Raw genomic sequence first — 14,019 nt, 5'->3', positions numbered from 1 at the left:
TCTCCAGACCAAGTGGTTTTGTAATACCACAGTGGTTTTGAAATTGAACTATATTCTCTTTCAAAGTACTCATTTCAAAGTGATATTATAGGAATGTTGTGCCAATGGTGGGATTCTCATCCAAAATGTTGTCTGTACTGAAATCTGGTTTTATGACTTATGGATACAAAGTCAGACACTTCTGCGGCAAGACCACCAGCAATGTGACAAAAGAGTACCTAATCCCTACTATGTACAGAACATTCATGTGAAATCCATCACATTTATTCATCAAACATTTAGTATAATTCACAGGAACATTCAAGAATTAAAATATTGAAGGAATTATTTCAAAACTGCAGACAAAACTGAGTCGACGTTCTGTTCCCACCCAACCTCATTGATCTGGAGAACGCCTTCTGGTGGAATCTCTGCAAACCATTCTCCTGTTACTAGATACAGTAGAAAACCGAACAATGTAGAGAGACCTTTGTCAAACGTCTCCCCACTTTTGACCCATTTAAAGGCTGTTTCCACCCTTGCAATAATTTGGAATGTAGGGTGTGTGAAGAGGTTCTCTGCTCTGGAATGGTGGCCATCCTGAAGGTTGGAATAACCGATCAATGGGCTAATGGGAGTGCTAGGACCAGCAGTCACACAAGGGTGAAGTATGGACTGCCCATGAGGAGGAGTAAGTGGAGTGAAATGTATAAAAGAAGAATGCACATTGCGAATATGAGTGGCAGTAGTAATTTACTAAGAAGTTGGGTGAGCAAGCTAGTGGATATGGAAAGTGCAACAGACCAGCAGCTCTGAAAGCTTCTAGGTTGAGTAACAAAGTGTGTCTCTAGCCAGTATACAGAGTACAGTTGGTTAGCTGTCCTGGTGATAGATGATAAAAGTTGATCCTTCAATATAAAAGTGACAATTCACGCAGCTATAAAATGCACATGGTCAAAAATAATAGTACCAAGGACCAAAATCCAGAATAATCTTACTTTGTAATGCTTTGTCCAGCAGGTGTGTGTTCAACCTCATATCCTCCTTGTTTCAGAACATCAATCACAGTATTATTTCCCAGGAAATGACCTATGAACAAAACATGAAAGCCATTAATATGTGTAAGAGGCGGTATAATGCGCACCTTATTAAACGTCAGTAAAGGTGTATATAAATGCATAAGGCTGGATGGTGAGTTTACCGGACTAATGGAATCCTTGTTCCTTATCCATTCAGAAGTGGAGAGGTCCATCATAAAATAAAGCTGTCCTGTTTTATCATCCCCGTAAGGAGGGAGAATATTTCCATCAATTGGATAGAATGGAGATCAGTGGTCTCCGATCTGGGCTTTCCAGCTCCTGTAAAATTACAGCTCCCATCATGCCCCAAGAGCCAAGACAATTACTGACTGCCAAGGAACACCAGAGTTGTAGTTTTCCAACAACTGAAGAGCCACAGGTTGAAGATAGTATATTTGTCTACTTTCGATACTCCATTTTTGTTAGGCGAGTCTCCAAACAATAAGCTTATCACATTGTGTTTTGCTGCTATGGGATTCACAATGTGCGTCTCATAAGTTTGCATAGAGATACTAACGTCCAGTCAACACTGAAGACCATGTATGATTTTGAGAGTCAGAGTGCGAGTCACGTGGAATAAACAAAGGAATGTAAAAGTAATTATAGTCACCATTGTGCTGTATAAAGTTCTACAATACCTCCTGTGTGCTCCCAGACAACAATGCAAATAAGGGAGATGGAATAAAACCTCTACAGTGCCACCTATTGGAAGCAGCATTCCCTCAAGCCAAAGTCAGACTCTTTATACAAGCCTTGTAACAATGACTGGGAATTAAAAGCATAGCCAGACTCCATGCACAGACAGCTGTTTCAGAGTATTTGCCCTTCATTAGTGTACAGTAGGAGCCTGGCTTTGCTAGTGAGAGGCCTGGGATGAGGATCAGAAATGCTATCTTTTCTCCTTAGGGAGAGCACCTAGGCGGTGAGTTAGGAGACTCAAATGGACATGCATGCTCCTCTGGGTAATATGCAAATAAGGGAGATGGAATAAAACCTCCACAGTGCCACCTATTGGAAGCAGCATTCCTTCAAGCCAAAGTCAGACTCTTAATACAAGCCTTGTAACAATGACGGGGAATTAAAAGCAAAGCCAGACTCCATGTCGAGACAACAATAATGCAGCTCTGACAGTAATAACGCCCCTTTTCTGCTCCACACAGTAATTATGACTCTCTTTGTGCCTGCCAAACAGTAGAAATGTCCACTTTGTGCCCTTTACAAAGTAATAATGCCCCCTTTGCGCCTCCTAGAAAATAAAGGTGACAGTTTCCCTTGCATGAAGGCACAAAGGGGGTATGATAGTTAATTATACCTTATTTATGTCTCAAAAAGTAACAAAAACCCCTTTTTACTCCATGTAATACAAATGTCCACCTCTGTGCAGCCTAATACTCTGGTAATAGTGCCTTTAACAGGTTATAGTATTCTAAGTTATCATATCCTCTTATAGATACTAGTGCCTCCTCATAAATTATAGTGCCCCCTCATAGGGTACCATGTTCTCTCTTACACAATAGTGCCTCCTCATTAGTTATACTACCCCCTCATAGGTTACCATGTCCTCTTATAGATAATAGTGTCCCACTGTAAGTTATAATACCCCCTCATAAATAATAGTATCCCCTCATAAGTCACAGCACCCCCTCATAGGTTACCATGTCCTCTGATACATAATAGTGCCCCCTCATAAGTTATAGCACTCCCTCATAGATAATAGTGCCCCACATAAGTTATAGCACCCCCTCATAGATAATAGTACCCCTTATAAGTTATAGTACCCTCTCATAGGTTATCATGTTCTCTCATAGATAATAGTGCCCTCACATAGATAATAGTGCCCCCTATACATTTTAGTGCCTCTTCACATTAAAATAATCAATCTTATATTCTCTTTACCCTGATCCCACAGATGGAGTCATGGAGGGCTCTGGAGTTGGCATCCCAGTACAGGACATTGGATGCAGTGACATCATCGTACCACCTACACCAGGATGCTGACATCCTGTGTCCCATATTAAAGCCTTCTAGGATGACCTCAGAATGCAAATACCGTTGAAAGTGGCACTCCAGAGACCCAGGGCACTGGGACAAAAGTTCACATCCCTCTGGGCTTCTTTGGAGATGGAGGCACTTGGCAAATACCAAGTGTGTCCCCTTAAGATGGATGACCAGTAGCGCAAGTGCCACATCATCACTACCATCCACTTGATTCAAATTGATGTAGTCGTCAGAATGGCGCTAGCAATGGTGGGCAGAGTGCAATTGAGAACCCCCACAGGAACAGTATTTGGACTTTGCCAGGTTGCAGATGATTGGCAATATTAAAGCAGTGGAGTATATAAGAGGGGTGAGCAGTCTCTTGCAACCTCTCCTACTTGGCTATGCCACTCTGACAAGTGGCCTGAGCTCTGCACCGCCATGTACCATCAACTTGCTTCATCCCCTCCCAACACTGGCCTTGTGCATGATGCCCCACTCTGAAACATCAGACGTGAAGATCACAGTTGGGTCACCAAAAGTACTTTGACATCTCCGGCTACATTTAGTGTTTACTTTTTGGCCGTAATATGGTGAGTCACTTTGAAGGTTACCTTTAAATTGCTAACTAATGCAGTTTAATAATTAAGTGTTGGGTTCGTGAGCAGTTTTCTCGCTGCCCTGAGCTCGGGGTACACACATTCTCTTCATTGTCCTGCACATCATAAAACATAAAAGACGCAAAACTATTATCCTAATTTATTGTGACAGATGGTGAAAACTAAGGCAAAAGCGAGGTCACTGTGTCTCCTGCCATGGGAATGTGCTACAGAACAGATGTAGTGCACACATAGGCTCATACACATGCCCGCCCCGGGGTAAGGAGAGTCTCACTGATGTGTAACCATATACAGCCCATATAGGCAACTGGTAACCCTTTCAAACCAGGTGTGCAACCAGCCGTACACTTATTTCAACATGTGATAATCACCACTACGGGTTTCTACCCCACATAGGGAAAGCAGATACACCTCTAAATACTGTAGGTCTCTATTGTAATTGTGCATTTACCATGCAGAACCCTGTAGTCGGCTGCGGAGCCTCTCATATATTGTATCTTCTAATTATTGGTTTAGTCATCTGAAGGACATCCTCCTATATACTTGACGTGTGTATGATAGTGGAGTGCTGAAGTATAGGATCATTTCAATACCTCATTGCAGTCCCAAAGGTGTCCGTAGGTGGACGGTGTAGTCCTTATGATCCCTGAATTGTTTATTCTCTACATTACAGTTGTGGCCAAACCTTTTGAGATCAACATAAATTTTGGTTTTCATAAAGTTTGCTGCTTCAGTGTTTTTAGATCTTTTAGGGCCAATGTCCACGGGCGGACCGATTTGCGGAATCCGTACGAGTCACCCGCGTGGAAGATCTGCAAACCATAGGGATACACGGGCGTCTGCAAATGAAATAAAGCATACGGACTTGATCTGCGGACCTTTTGGTCTGGAAAAAAATCGCAACGTGCTCCATTTCAGTGCGGATCCGACACAGGCGGCTTCCATTGAAGTCAATGGAAGGTGTCCAATCCGGGGCCACGGATTCCGCAGGGCCGCCGGCACTTCCACATGCATCTGCAGACCCGGAAATAGAAGGCTTGGGCAGCACGCAGAAGACCCAGCCAGGTAACTGCAGTGTTCTCGGCTGCGGGCTGGGTCGAATTCCGCTGCGGACTCCTGTGCACATGATGCCTTAGTCAGATGTTTCTATGGTTACTGAAGTTCAATTATAAGCATTTTGTAGGTTTTTTTAAATTTCGATTGACTCATGCATGAAGTTTAGGCAAAGACTCAATATTCCTAGCATTGACCCTTATTTTTCAAGACTTCTGCAATTTTCCCTGGCATGCTGGAGATCGGCTTCTGGGCCAAATCCTGACTCATGGCAAACCATTCTTGCCTAATCAGTGCTTGGAGTTCATCGCAATTGCTGTGTTTTTGTTTGTCTGTCCGCTTCTTGAGGATTGACCACAGGTTCTCAATGGAATTGAGATCTGTGCAGTTTCCTGGCCATGAACCCAAAATTTCAATGTTCTGTTCATCAAGCCACTTAGTGATGACTTTTGCCTTGTGACATGGTGTTCTATCATGCTGGAAAAAGCATTGTTCATCATCAGATTGCTCCTGGATGGTTGGGAGAAGTTGCTCTAGGAGGATGAAAAGCGACCCCACACATGAATAGTTTCAGGATAATGTAATGTTGGCATGACACAGGACTCATGGTAGCACTCACCTTCTCTTCTCTGGACAATCATCATCTTCCAGATGTCTCAAACAGTCCGATGCACTGACCACCTACCTGCTACCATTCCTGAGCAAGCTCAATTGGTGTTGAATAGAGATGAGCGAGTATACTCGCTAAGGGCAATTGCTCGAGCGAGCATTGCCCTTAGCGAGTACCTGCCTGCTCAAGACGGAAGGTTCGGGTGCCGGCGCGGGGGAGCGGTGAGTAGCGGCTGTCAGCAGGTGGGAGCAGGGGGGAGAGAGGGAGAGAGAGATCTCCCCTCCGTTCCGCCCCGCTCTCCCCCGCAGCTCCGTGCCCGCTGCCGGCACCCGAACCTTCCGTCTTGAGTGGGGGAGATACTCGCTAAAGGCAATGCTCGCTCGAGCAATTGCCTTTAGCGAGTATACTCGCTCATCTATAGTGTTAAACCAATGCCGTAGCTGAATCCTCTTTAGGAGACGGTCCTGGGCACCCTGAAACCGTCTTCACAGCAATAGTGGAGATGGGCTTTTTGGATTAAGTTAATTTTCATAGCATGGAATGACTGAAATTTATTGCAATCCGTCTGATCTCTCTCCTAACAATCTAGTGTTGATGCAAATTCCTTCTATAAAAATTGAAGCAGCAACCTTTGTAAAAAACTAAGTTTGCATCACTTTCAAAACTTTTGGCCATGACTGTAGACCCACAGGGGGCATGTTGTATGGTCAATGGTTGTTGTTGTTTCAATAAACGTCTGTTTATATGAATGTAAAAAACAATACAATTGCAATTCACATTATTTACCAAAAATTATGTTCTCTCTCTGAAAGATGTCCCCAATTCGCTAGCCACTAGGGGCCTTCCTTCTTTCTAAGAGTACTGTTACAGAGTACGACTGTTGTGCGTTTAAGCACCCAATGGTCATCCCAACGACTATTGCTCCTGTGCTTTCACACAGGAGTGATAGTCATTCACTGCGTGGATAAGGGGCACACCAGAGATCTCTTCCGGGGCATCCACCTCCATTCAAACAGACAGTCATTCATAGATGGGGTGAGATGAAAACCATACGACTCCGACAATTGAGCGATTCTCACTCAAAAAAAAAAGAAAACCTGAAAGAGGCCCAATTTTTTTCTCGCATCACTTGGCAATGATAACTTTTCATTTCACACGATATGTGTCCACGAGGTTCCTTCTGAAGATTTATATATATGGACGTATTCTCTATAATGTGCACTAATTCATTAGAAACATTGATAATGCTTGGAGTGGTCAACGGCAAAAGAAGACCTGGCCACCAAAGAATGCATTGGCTTGATACTATCAAAGCCAACACCAACATGTAAGTGATCAAACGGAAAGAAGCCATACTAAAAAGAACCGCATGGAGAGGGCTGATCCATAAAGTGTCCGAGAGTCGCCCCCGATTGAACGGATAAGGAAAGATAGATTCTCCGTAAAAAGGAGGACACTTGTATGAGTCCTCACTGGCCTTCAACCCTGTTAAGCAGCGTTGCTTCTACGGGAGAGTATGGTGTCTCTGGGGGCATATGGAGTGCCTATAGGTTAAGTGAAGTAAAAGTTCTAATTCTGCTACATGTATGTAGGTAGAAGCCACCATTTTTAGCCCTGACTGATGTTTCTCGGTCTGTTTCTCCTGTCCTCCTGACCCTACAGTGTTTCCTCATCTATCTAACATTCCTGAGAACCAAGTTTCACATTATCCGTCACAAGAGGAACTGTATCACCGGGCACCAGGAAAAAAATCTGATAGCTTTTCTGAAAAGAGCCCCTTGTTGAAAAGAAACAGCTCTGTGAAAGTGTTACATGTATTATCAGAAGGAGGCTTGGCAGACTCTTAGTAATCTTGTGCCAACGAAAGAATACCAGGTCACTCTGAAGTTCCTTCTCATTTTCTCACGGATGGAACTGATAATAAAAAGTGTTGAGAGTTAATGGATTACCTTTCCCCGTACTATGTGGAAAGTATGGATTTCAATAAAGGTATTGTTCAGGACTGGCGATAAGAGTCTGGTTGTGCCTATAAACAGCGCCACTCTTGTCCACAGGTTGTATCTGGTATTGCGGGTCAACTAAATTTCACTGAAATAAACAACAGTGCTGCTGTTTCTTGAGAAAATGCTGTTTAGCGATAACTAACTTTTGAAAAGTTTAGTTTGGTTGGTTCACCAAAGTTTTGCAAAAAGTTTGGTTTGTTCTGAATTAGTTCGAGCCAAACCGCAAGCTTGCCAAAACCCCTAAAACTGGTGTATAAAACTGCATTAAAGCTCTGCATAACACTCTCAGAGCTTTTATGGCTTTTAGACAGTGTTATACACCAGGTTCAGGACCAGTGTTAAGCGAACCAAAACAGTAAAATCACTTCCAGTAAAAATTTGCTAAATTTCACGCAACAGCAAGTCAAAAAAGTTTTTCATCGCACAACTTATCTGAGAATCTCTGCCACCCGACACATGTTGCCGTGTAGCCCTAGCCTAAATATCGTAAAAAATCTGGCTTTGGGTACGTTCCTATGTAGTAGAAATGGGACAGCTTTTCAAAACCCAGCTCAACGCTTAGCTGTGGGTTTTGGAACAGCTTGGCCACATGCCTTTCCGTTGCGGCCGGCGCTCACATAAAAAAGAGAGTGGCCACAATGGAAACAAAAAAAAATAGACATGCTACGGCCCGGGCATCCGCGCCGCAGCACCAGCTTCTGCTGGCTTGCCGCGATGGATTGGCCGTCCCGTGTGGATGAGATTTTTGACAAATCTCGTCCATATGGCTGGCTAACACTGGGATTAGCGGCCGCAGGTTGATCTGCTGCAGTGAAATTCCGGACGGAATTTCCGCAGAAAATCCGCCCTGTGTGAACCCAGCCTTACGGTCTTTTGCTGCAGTGATAAAATGCCCTTATACCCACATGATCGCTGCAGCCAATCGCTAACCTCAACGTGTGCAGCACAAGACCAATGAGGCTAGTGATCAATTGCAACGATCACTCACGTTGGTATAAAGGCATGCCAGCTCTGCAGAAAAGTCAGCATGGCGGGGGCCACCGGTATAAAATTGCTTATTTCTTCCATTTGGCCTCATCTTTTACGATCTCCTTTAAGTCTATGATCATCCTTGAGGACATCTTTCATTCTGCGCTAGTAGGACGTCATCATCTGAATCCTGTATAGAGCTCTTATGGTTAAAACGTTCCTAGTTCTCTGACCAGATGTGGAACTTTCATTCCTCCTGTTACACACATCACATTTGGTTTTTAAGATTTGAGATTTATCATCAAAGTGCTTTGGTGCAATGCCTCTCCTTGATCAGTAAGTAAATGGTATTATAGGGGGTCTTTTTAAATCATAAACTCAGGGTCAGAATTGGAAAAAATCCCTTAATATCCCTGCAGTGATCTGCTTCTGATTAGGTCAGTAAAATCAAATGCAATGCGATCAAAGAGGACTGTTTACTGCATATACATATACAAGTATGTAAAGCATATTGCCCTGGACGCATGTATGATACACGCAAGCATGTGTTCTAGGGTCTCAAATGGAGTGTAAATAATCAAATATACAATAATACAGTATTTCCTTCATTGGATGGGAATTAAATGACGTCACGAGCCCCATTCTAGACGTGTTCAAACTACGATAACCCTACATGCCACATGTATGTAGGTTTTTTGTCCTAGAAGCATGTATGGTTGTATGACAGCACACGGCGGCTCTATGGATATATACTAGGAAGTGAAAACACCACCAACTGTGATATATATGACATCTTATATACATTGAACAATCCCTACAGTAGGAACAGCTGGTGCGTGACACCTTGTGATCAGTAACGTGGTACCATGTGATGGCCATGTCACAATTTGCTCTCAGATAATGTGCTAAACCCCCCTATGTGCAGCAAAAGGCAATATTTGGTGGTTATGGGTAAATGTGGTGACTTGAGTAACTTTGACCACAAGCAGGTTGTTGGTGCCTGGAGGTGTGGTGCCAGTTTTTCTGAAGCAGTCACATTTGTTGGCTGTTCTCAAACCCCAATATTAAGAGTTTACCAAGCCTGGTTGAACCACAGACAGACATCCAACAGAAGATTTTATAGTGGCAAGCCACATGTGCTTGGTCTTAGACACGAGCATTGGGTGGAACATCTAGTATTTCAGCAATGATGTGTCACAGTGGACCAACTGATCAAGAGGTACAACAGTGGGGAAGCTAGACAGCTTTTTGTAATGACCATGTGGCACACCTTGCATGACTGGTGTAGAATAGCCGAGAGCCAACAAGGGTGCCCTGATGATTCCACGTTAGTGGACCTTGGACATGTGACAGAAGCTGGTCAGAAGTGATGAGTCCCGTTGTCTGCTGAACCATACAGATGGCCGGGTCTTCATCTGACATAAACGGTATGAAGAGGCATCCCATGAGTGAACCATTGGGGTTCAACAGGTGGTGATGTCATAGTCTGGGGAGAGTTTCCCTGGCATGGAGTAAAGTTGGTCATCATACCACTATCCTTAAATGGTGAACACTATAGGGATCTATTAGCTGACCATCCACACCCATATCTTCAGGAAGTCTTCCCAACTACAGTGTCATCTTTCAACAGGACAGCTCTCTGTGTCATTGAGCTTGAATCACTAGGGAGTGGTTAGAGGAACACAACAATGAATTTTCCACACTGCCTTGGCCCCAAACTCACCGGACTGTAAGTACATTGAATATGTTCGGAATATGCTACAAAGGGCTTATCCACAAAATATGTATCAACTAATGGAGCTGTAGAAGCCATGGGTCGAATATGGAGGATGCCCGTCACCTTGTGGAATCTGTTCTCCATTGTCTGAAAACTGTGGCCACCCAAAAAGGTGGATCATCTGTTACTAAGCAGATATTCCTAATGCAAGATCATTCAGTGTACTTAGCAGCAAACATGTTTGATGTCAGGAATATGCAGCCTTCTGTTAACACCTGAGCTACAATGCAAAGTCCTCAGACGGGTGGAACAAAGATATGCACCCCAAAAATAGAAAGTTTTAGTCAAGGCAGAAACACAGGATGGAAGATAGATTTGCAAAAATAAACCCTTAGAGCTAACAGTGTGTGTACTTTCCGAGTCTACAACAGACAAGCGTTGGACAGCACATGTACCCATAGTAGTCAATGTGCCAATCCACACATCTGTTTTTTAACACACATACTCGGTCTGTGTGGAAAAAAAAATCACAGCATGCACTATTCATGTCTAATTTGTGGGCGAGACTTGACCAATGAAGCCAATGGGGACACATAAAAGTGGGCAGCACACAGACGGACGCTGTCTGCGCGGATTCAGATTTCTTGGATCTGCTGCTAATAGACAGAAAAAGAGCTGAAAATCCAGGAAGTAGTTTTTGTTTTCCTTTGAGGATGTGAAAAATCAGTGACATATGGAAGTCAAAAAATGGACATACGGACAGCAGACGGAGCATTATTTTTCCAACATGGATGAGTTTTTAAATAGATGTGTGAATTAAACTAATGATGGAAATTAAAATGGTTTTCTGAGACTTTGGTATTCATGGCTTTTCCTTCTGATGGGTCATTGATTGGTGGAGTTAGACTTCCTGCACCCCCTTCTCTCTGCACCCCCTTCTCTCCGGCGAGCCTCACATCCCCTCACTGTTTGCTAGACAATGCTCGGTACATGGTGCAGCGCCTACGCCTGGAACGGCAGCTTACTGCTGCTCAGCTCCATGCAAGTGAATGAGCTGTAATACCAGGCATAGCTACTACAAGATGTAACGAGCTTTACCAAGTAAGCAATGAAAAAGATGTGGCGCCCTCTTCAGGAGTTCAGCCCCTTCACCTGAACAGTGAGATGCAGGGAGTTGAATCCCCCACCAATCTGATATTGATGACCCATCCTAAAGATAGTCCATCTATTTGAAAGTCCAGAAAACCTCCTTTAATGTCATATGAGTGCTGTTCCCAATTGGGTCATTTCGGCTCTCCTATAAAAAGTTTGACATCACTATGATATATCACATTTTTTTTTCAAGTTTCATTACCCTTTAACCTTAGGGATAAAGCTTGTTTAACCCCTTCTCAACTGCTGATGATAAATTTACATTGCTGCTGCCTGGGCTCTGTGCAGCAGCAACGTACATTTATGGCAGGCACTCCACAGATAATTGTAGCCCAGGAGGCAAAACACCCGAACAGGCTGTTCACTAACAGCCTGTATGGATGCCATCATCGGTACATAATTAGTTCAGGTCCCAATGACATCATTAGTGACAGCCGATCACAGCGCTAGCCGGGAGAGTTTGTATACTACAAACTTTTCTGGCCTGTCAGTGTTGTAACAGTTTATTCTCCTCCACTTTACTGTCGGTGTGAGATCGGAAAAGAGAGGAGTGTAGTATATAATCCACTACACATGATGGTGACGTCATCAAAGGTCCTTCATCACCAGTGAGAGAGTTACATGCTCCGCCTCTTAGCACATGACCATGACGTATCAAAGGTCCTACATCCTTTTGCAGATTACGGATGGACTACAAACCCCCTGCAGCCTGAGTTGCTATGGAATACTAATGAACACCTAGCGGACAGCAGCCGTGTGCGTACAGGACCTGTGATGATGTCACCATCATGTGATCAGGGGCGGAGCATGTAAGTCACTCACAAATCCACTCACTCACGCACAAACGGACAGGTCATCGTTAATCATTTGATAGATTACAAATTATAAATGAAATATAAATGCAAATTAGAAACAATAGACATCATAATGTTAAAAATGGATGTTAAACTAGTAAACCTCGTAAACTGCTTAGAAATGTGTGATATTTTTCAAATGTGCTTCCAAAGTAAAGTAAACCAGCTGAAATATATATCTGATAAAAAAAAAGTTAGTATGATATATATGTACATAGTTTATATGTTGCAGTTGAACAAAACAACAAAAAATGACATTTTGAAACCCTACTCAATTTTGGTGTTTTTTATCTACATTTACCACCTATATTAAGTACAATATGTGATGCAGAAACAATTTCAGGATTAGCGCTTATTCACACGAGCGATATTCTTGCATGGGTTTTTTGCGATGCGCAGGAAATTCGCACGAATATGAAGTCCATTTTTTTGAATGGATTCATTCACACATTTTTGATAGTAATCACAGCATGTTCTGTCTTTTGGCGTTTTCTCGGAATGCCTCGCCCATTGCTTTCAATGGGACCTTCAAAGACATTGCATGGCACTCGCATGCCATGTGATATACCTGCGAGTGAGATGTTTCCCACTGAAGTCAATGGGAAACGCGATCCTAACACATGTGTAAGGTTCGCAATTTTTAATCAAAAACACTTTGCATCGATATGGAAATAGCTCATTGGCAAATGCGATATCGGTCCAAGTTTCTGTAAATGTAGCCTTACTTGGATCTGTTAAACCTTTACAGAGTTATTCTCTGTTAAAGTGATACATGCCGGATTTCCAAAACTTGCCATGGTCATGAAGGCACAAACAGGCTTGGACTTGAAAGGGTTATAGCAGTTCGAAAGAAGACAATGTCATGAGACTTCAGTCTTGTACAGTAAGTAATACTCACATGAGAACGTAGAGGAATGACACATCCCTAACCGGAGGTCTACAAAACAGACCTGATAATAACTCAACATTATTCCGTTGTGTCGGCTCCAACCTCAACATTCTGCCGAAATCCTCCGCATTCTTATATAAATATTAGTGGAGAGGAAAGCAAGGAACCGGTAAATGGTCGGCTGCATACACAACATTTTCCTATAAGGGCTCTTCTGCGTTTCAGTATCCTCAGCTATTAAAACAAGCTTTTTGTAAAACACAGTTTACATAAGGATTTGGTTCCTACACTTAAGGAAAGGTAGACTCCGCTAAATGTAGACTATTCATGTTACCCTGAAAGACGGGAACTTCAATTTTACATCTAGAGTAATTTCTTTTGAAAAATTAAACCCAACACAGGCATGTAATGTGAAGCAGGGCAACCAAAAACACTGCAGTCGAGCAGATTTTAGCACAGTATCGAGAAAAGGTCCTTTTAGACAAGCGGATTCTCACTTGAATCATAGAATCTTAGAATGGTAGAATTGGAAAGGACCTCCAGGGTCATCGGGTCCAACCCCCTGCTTAGTGCAGGATCACTAAATCATCCCAGAAAGGTGTCTGTCCAGCCTTTGTTTGAACACTTCTATTGAAGGAGAACTCACCACCTCCCGTGGTAACCTGTTCCACTCATTGATCACCCTCTCTGTCTAATATCTAATCTGTGTCCCCTCCCTTTCAGTTTCATCCTATTGCATAAATGACGTATGAAAAGTGAATAGTTCTCTTTCGTCGGTCATTCGTTGGCTCGCGTTTAGACTGAACGATAATCGTTGACTTTTGCTCGTTTGAAAGATTTTTTGAACGATAGTCGTTACGTCTAAAGGCACCTTAAGGTAGTCCAGTTGGATGAATGACTTAATTGGTTCATATATACCATTGGCAGAGGAACCTTTGATGCCTTATTAACTAAGAATTTGCTGGTGCTAAGTTGCCAGTTAGGGTCCCAGAAAACTGTGTTCCACATTTGCACATCGGTGGCAGCCCTCTGACACTCAAGTAAATGCTCTTTTAATGATGGGTTAAAGGGGTATTCTTATACCAGCACTTCCTGGCTGAGATGAGAAACCAGCGGC

At 43.1% G+C, this 14,019-nt stretch overlaps 1 protein-coding gene across 1 annotated transcript in view; it reads right to left on the bottom strand.

Moving 5' to 3' along the window:
• TRABD2B (TraB domain containing 2B) overlaps nucleotides 1–14,019 on the bottom strand; it is a 295,708-nt gene that overhangs the window by 77,564 nt on the left and 204,125 nt on the right. Inside the window, exon 5 of the mRNA XM_066597625.1 lies at nucleotides 978–1,068. Within this exon, the coding sequence (XP_066453722.1) occupies nucleotides 978–1,068 (91 nt within the window). The remainder of the gene's footprint in view (nucleotides 1–977; nucleotides 1,069–14,019) is intronic.

Source organism: Eleutherodactylus coqui, chromosome 3, assembly GCF_035609145.1.
Source record: "Eleutherodactylus coqui strain aEleCoq1 chromosome 3, aEleCoq1.hap1, whole genome shotgun sequence".
Lineage (NCBI taxonomy): Eukaryota > Metazoa > Chordata > Amphibia > Anura > Eleutherodactylidae > Eleutherodactylus > Eleutherodactylus coqui.
Note: the sequence above shows the minus strand (reverse complement) of the source record. Positions and strands in the feature narration are given on the sequence as shown.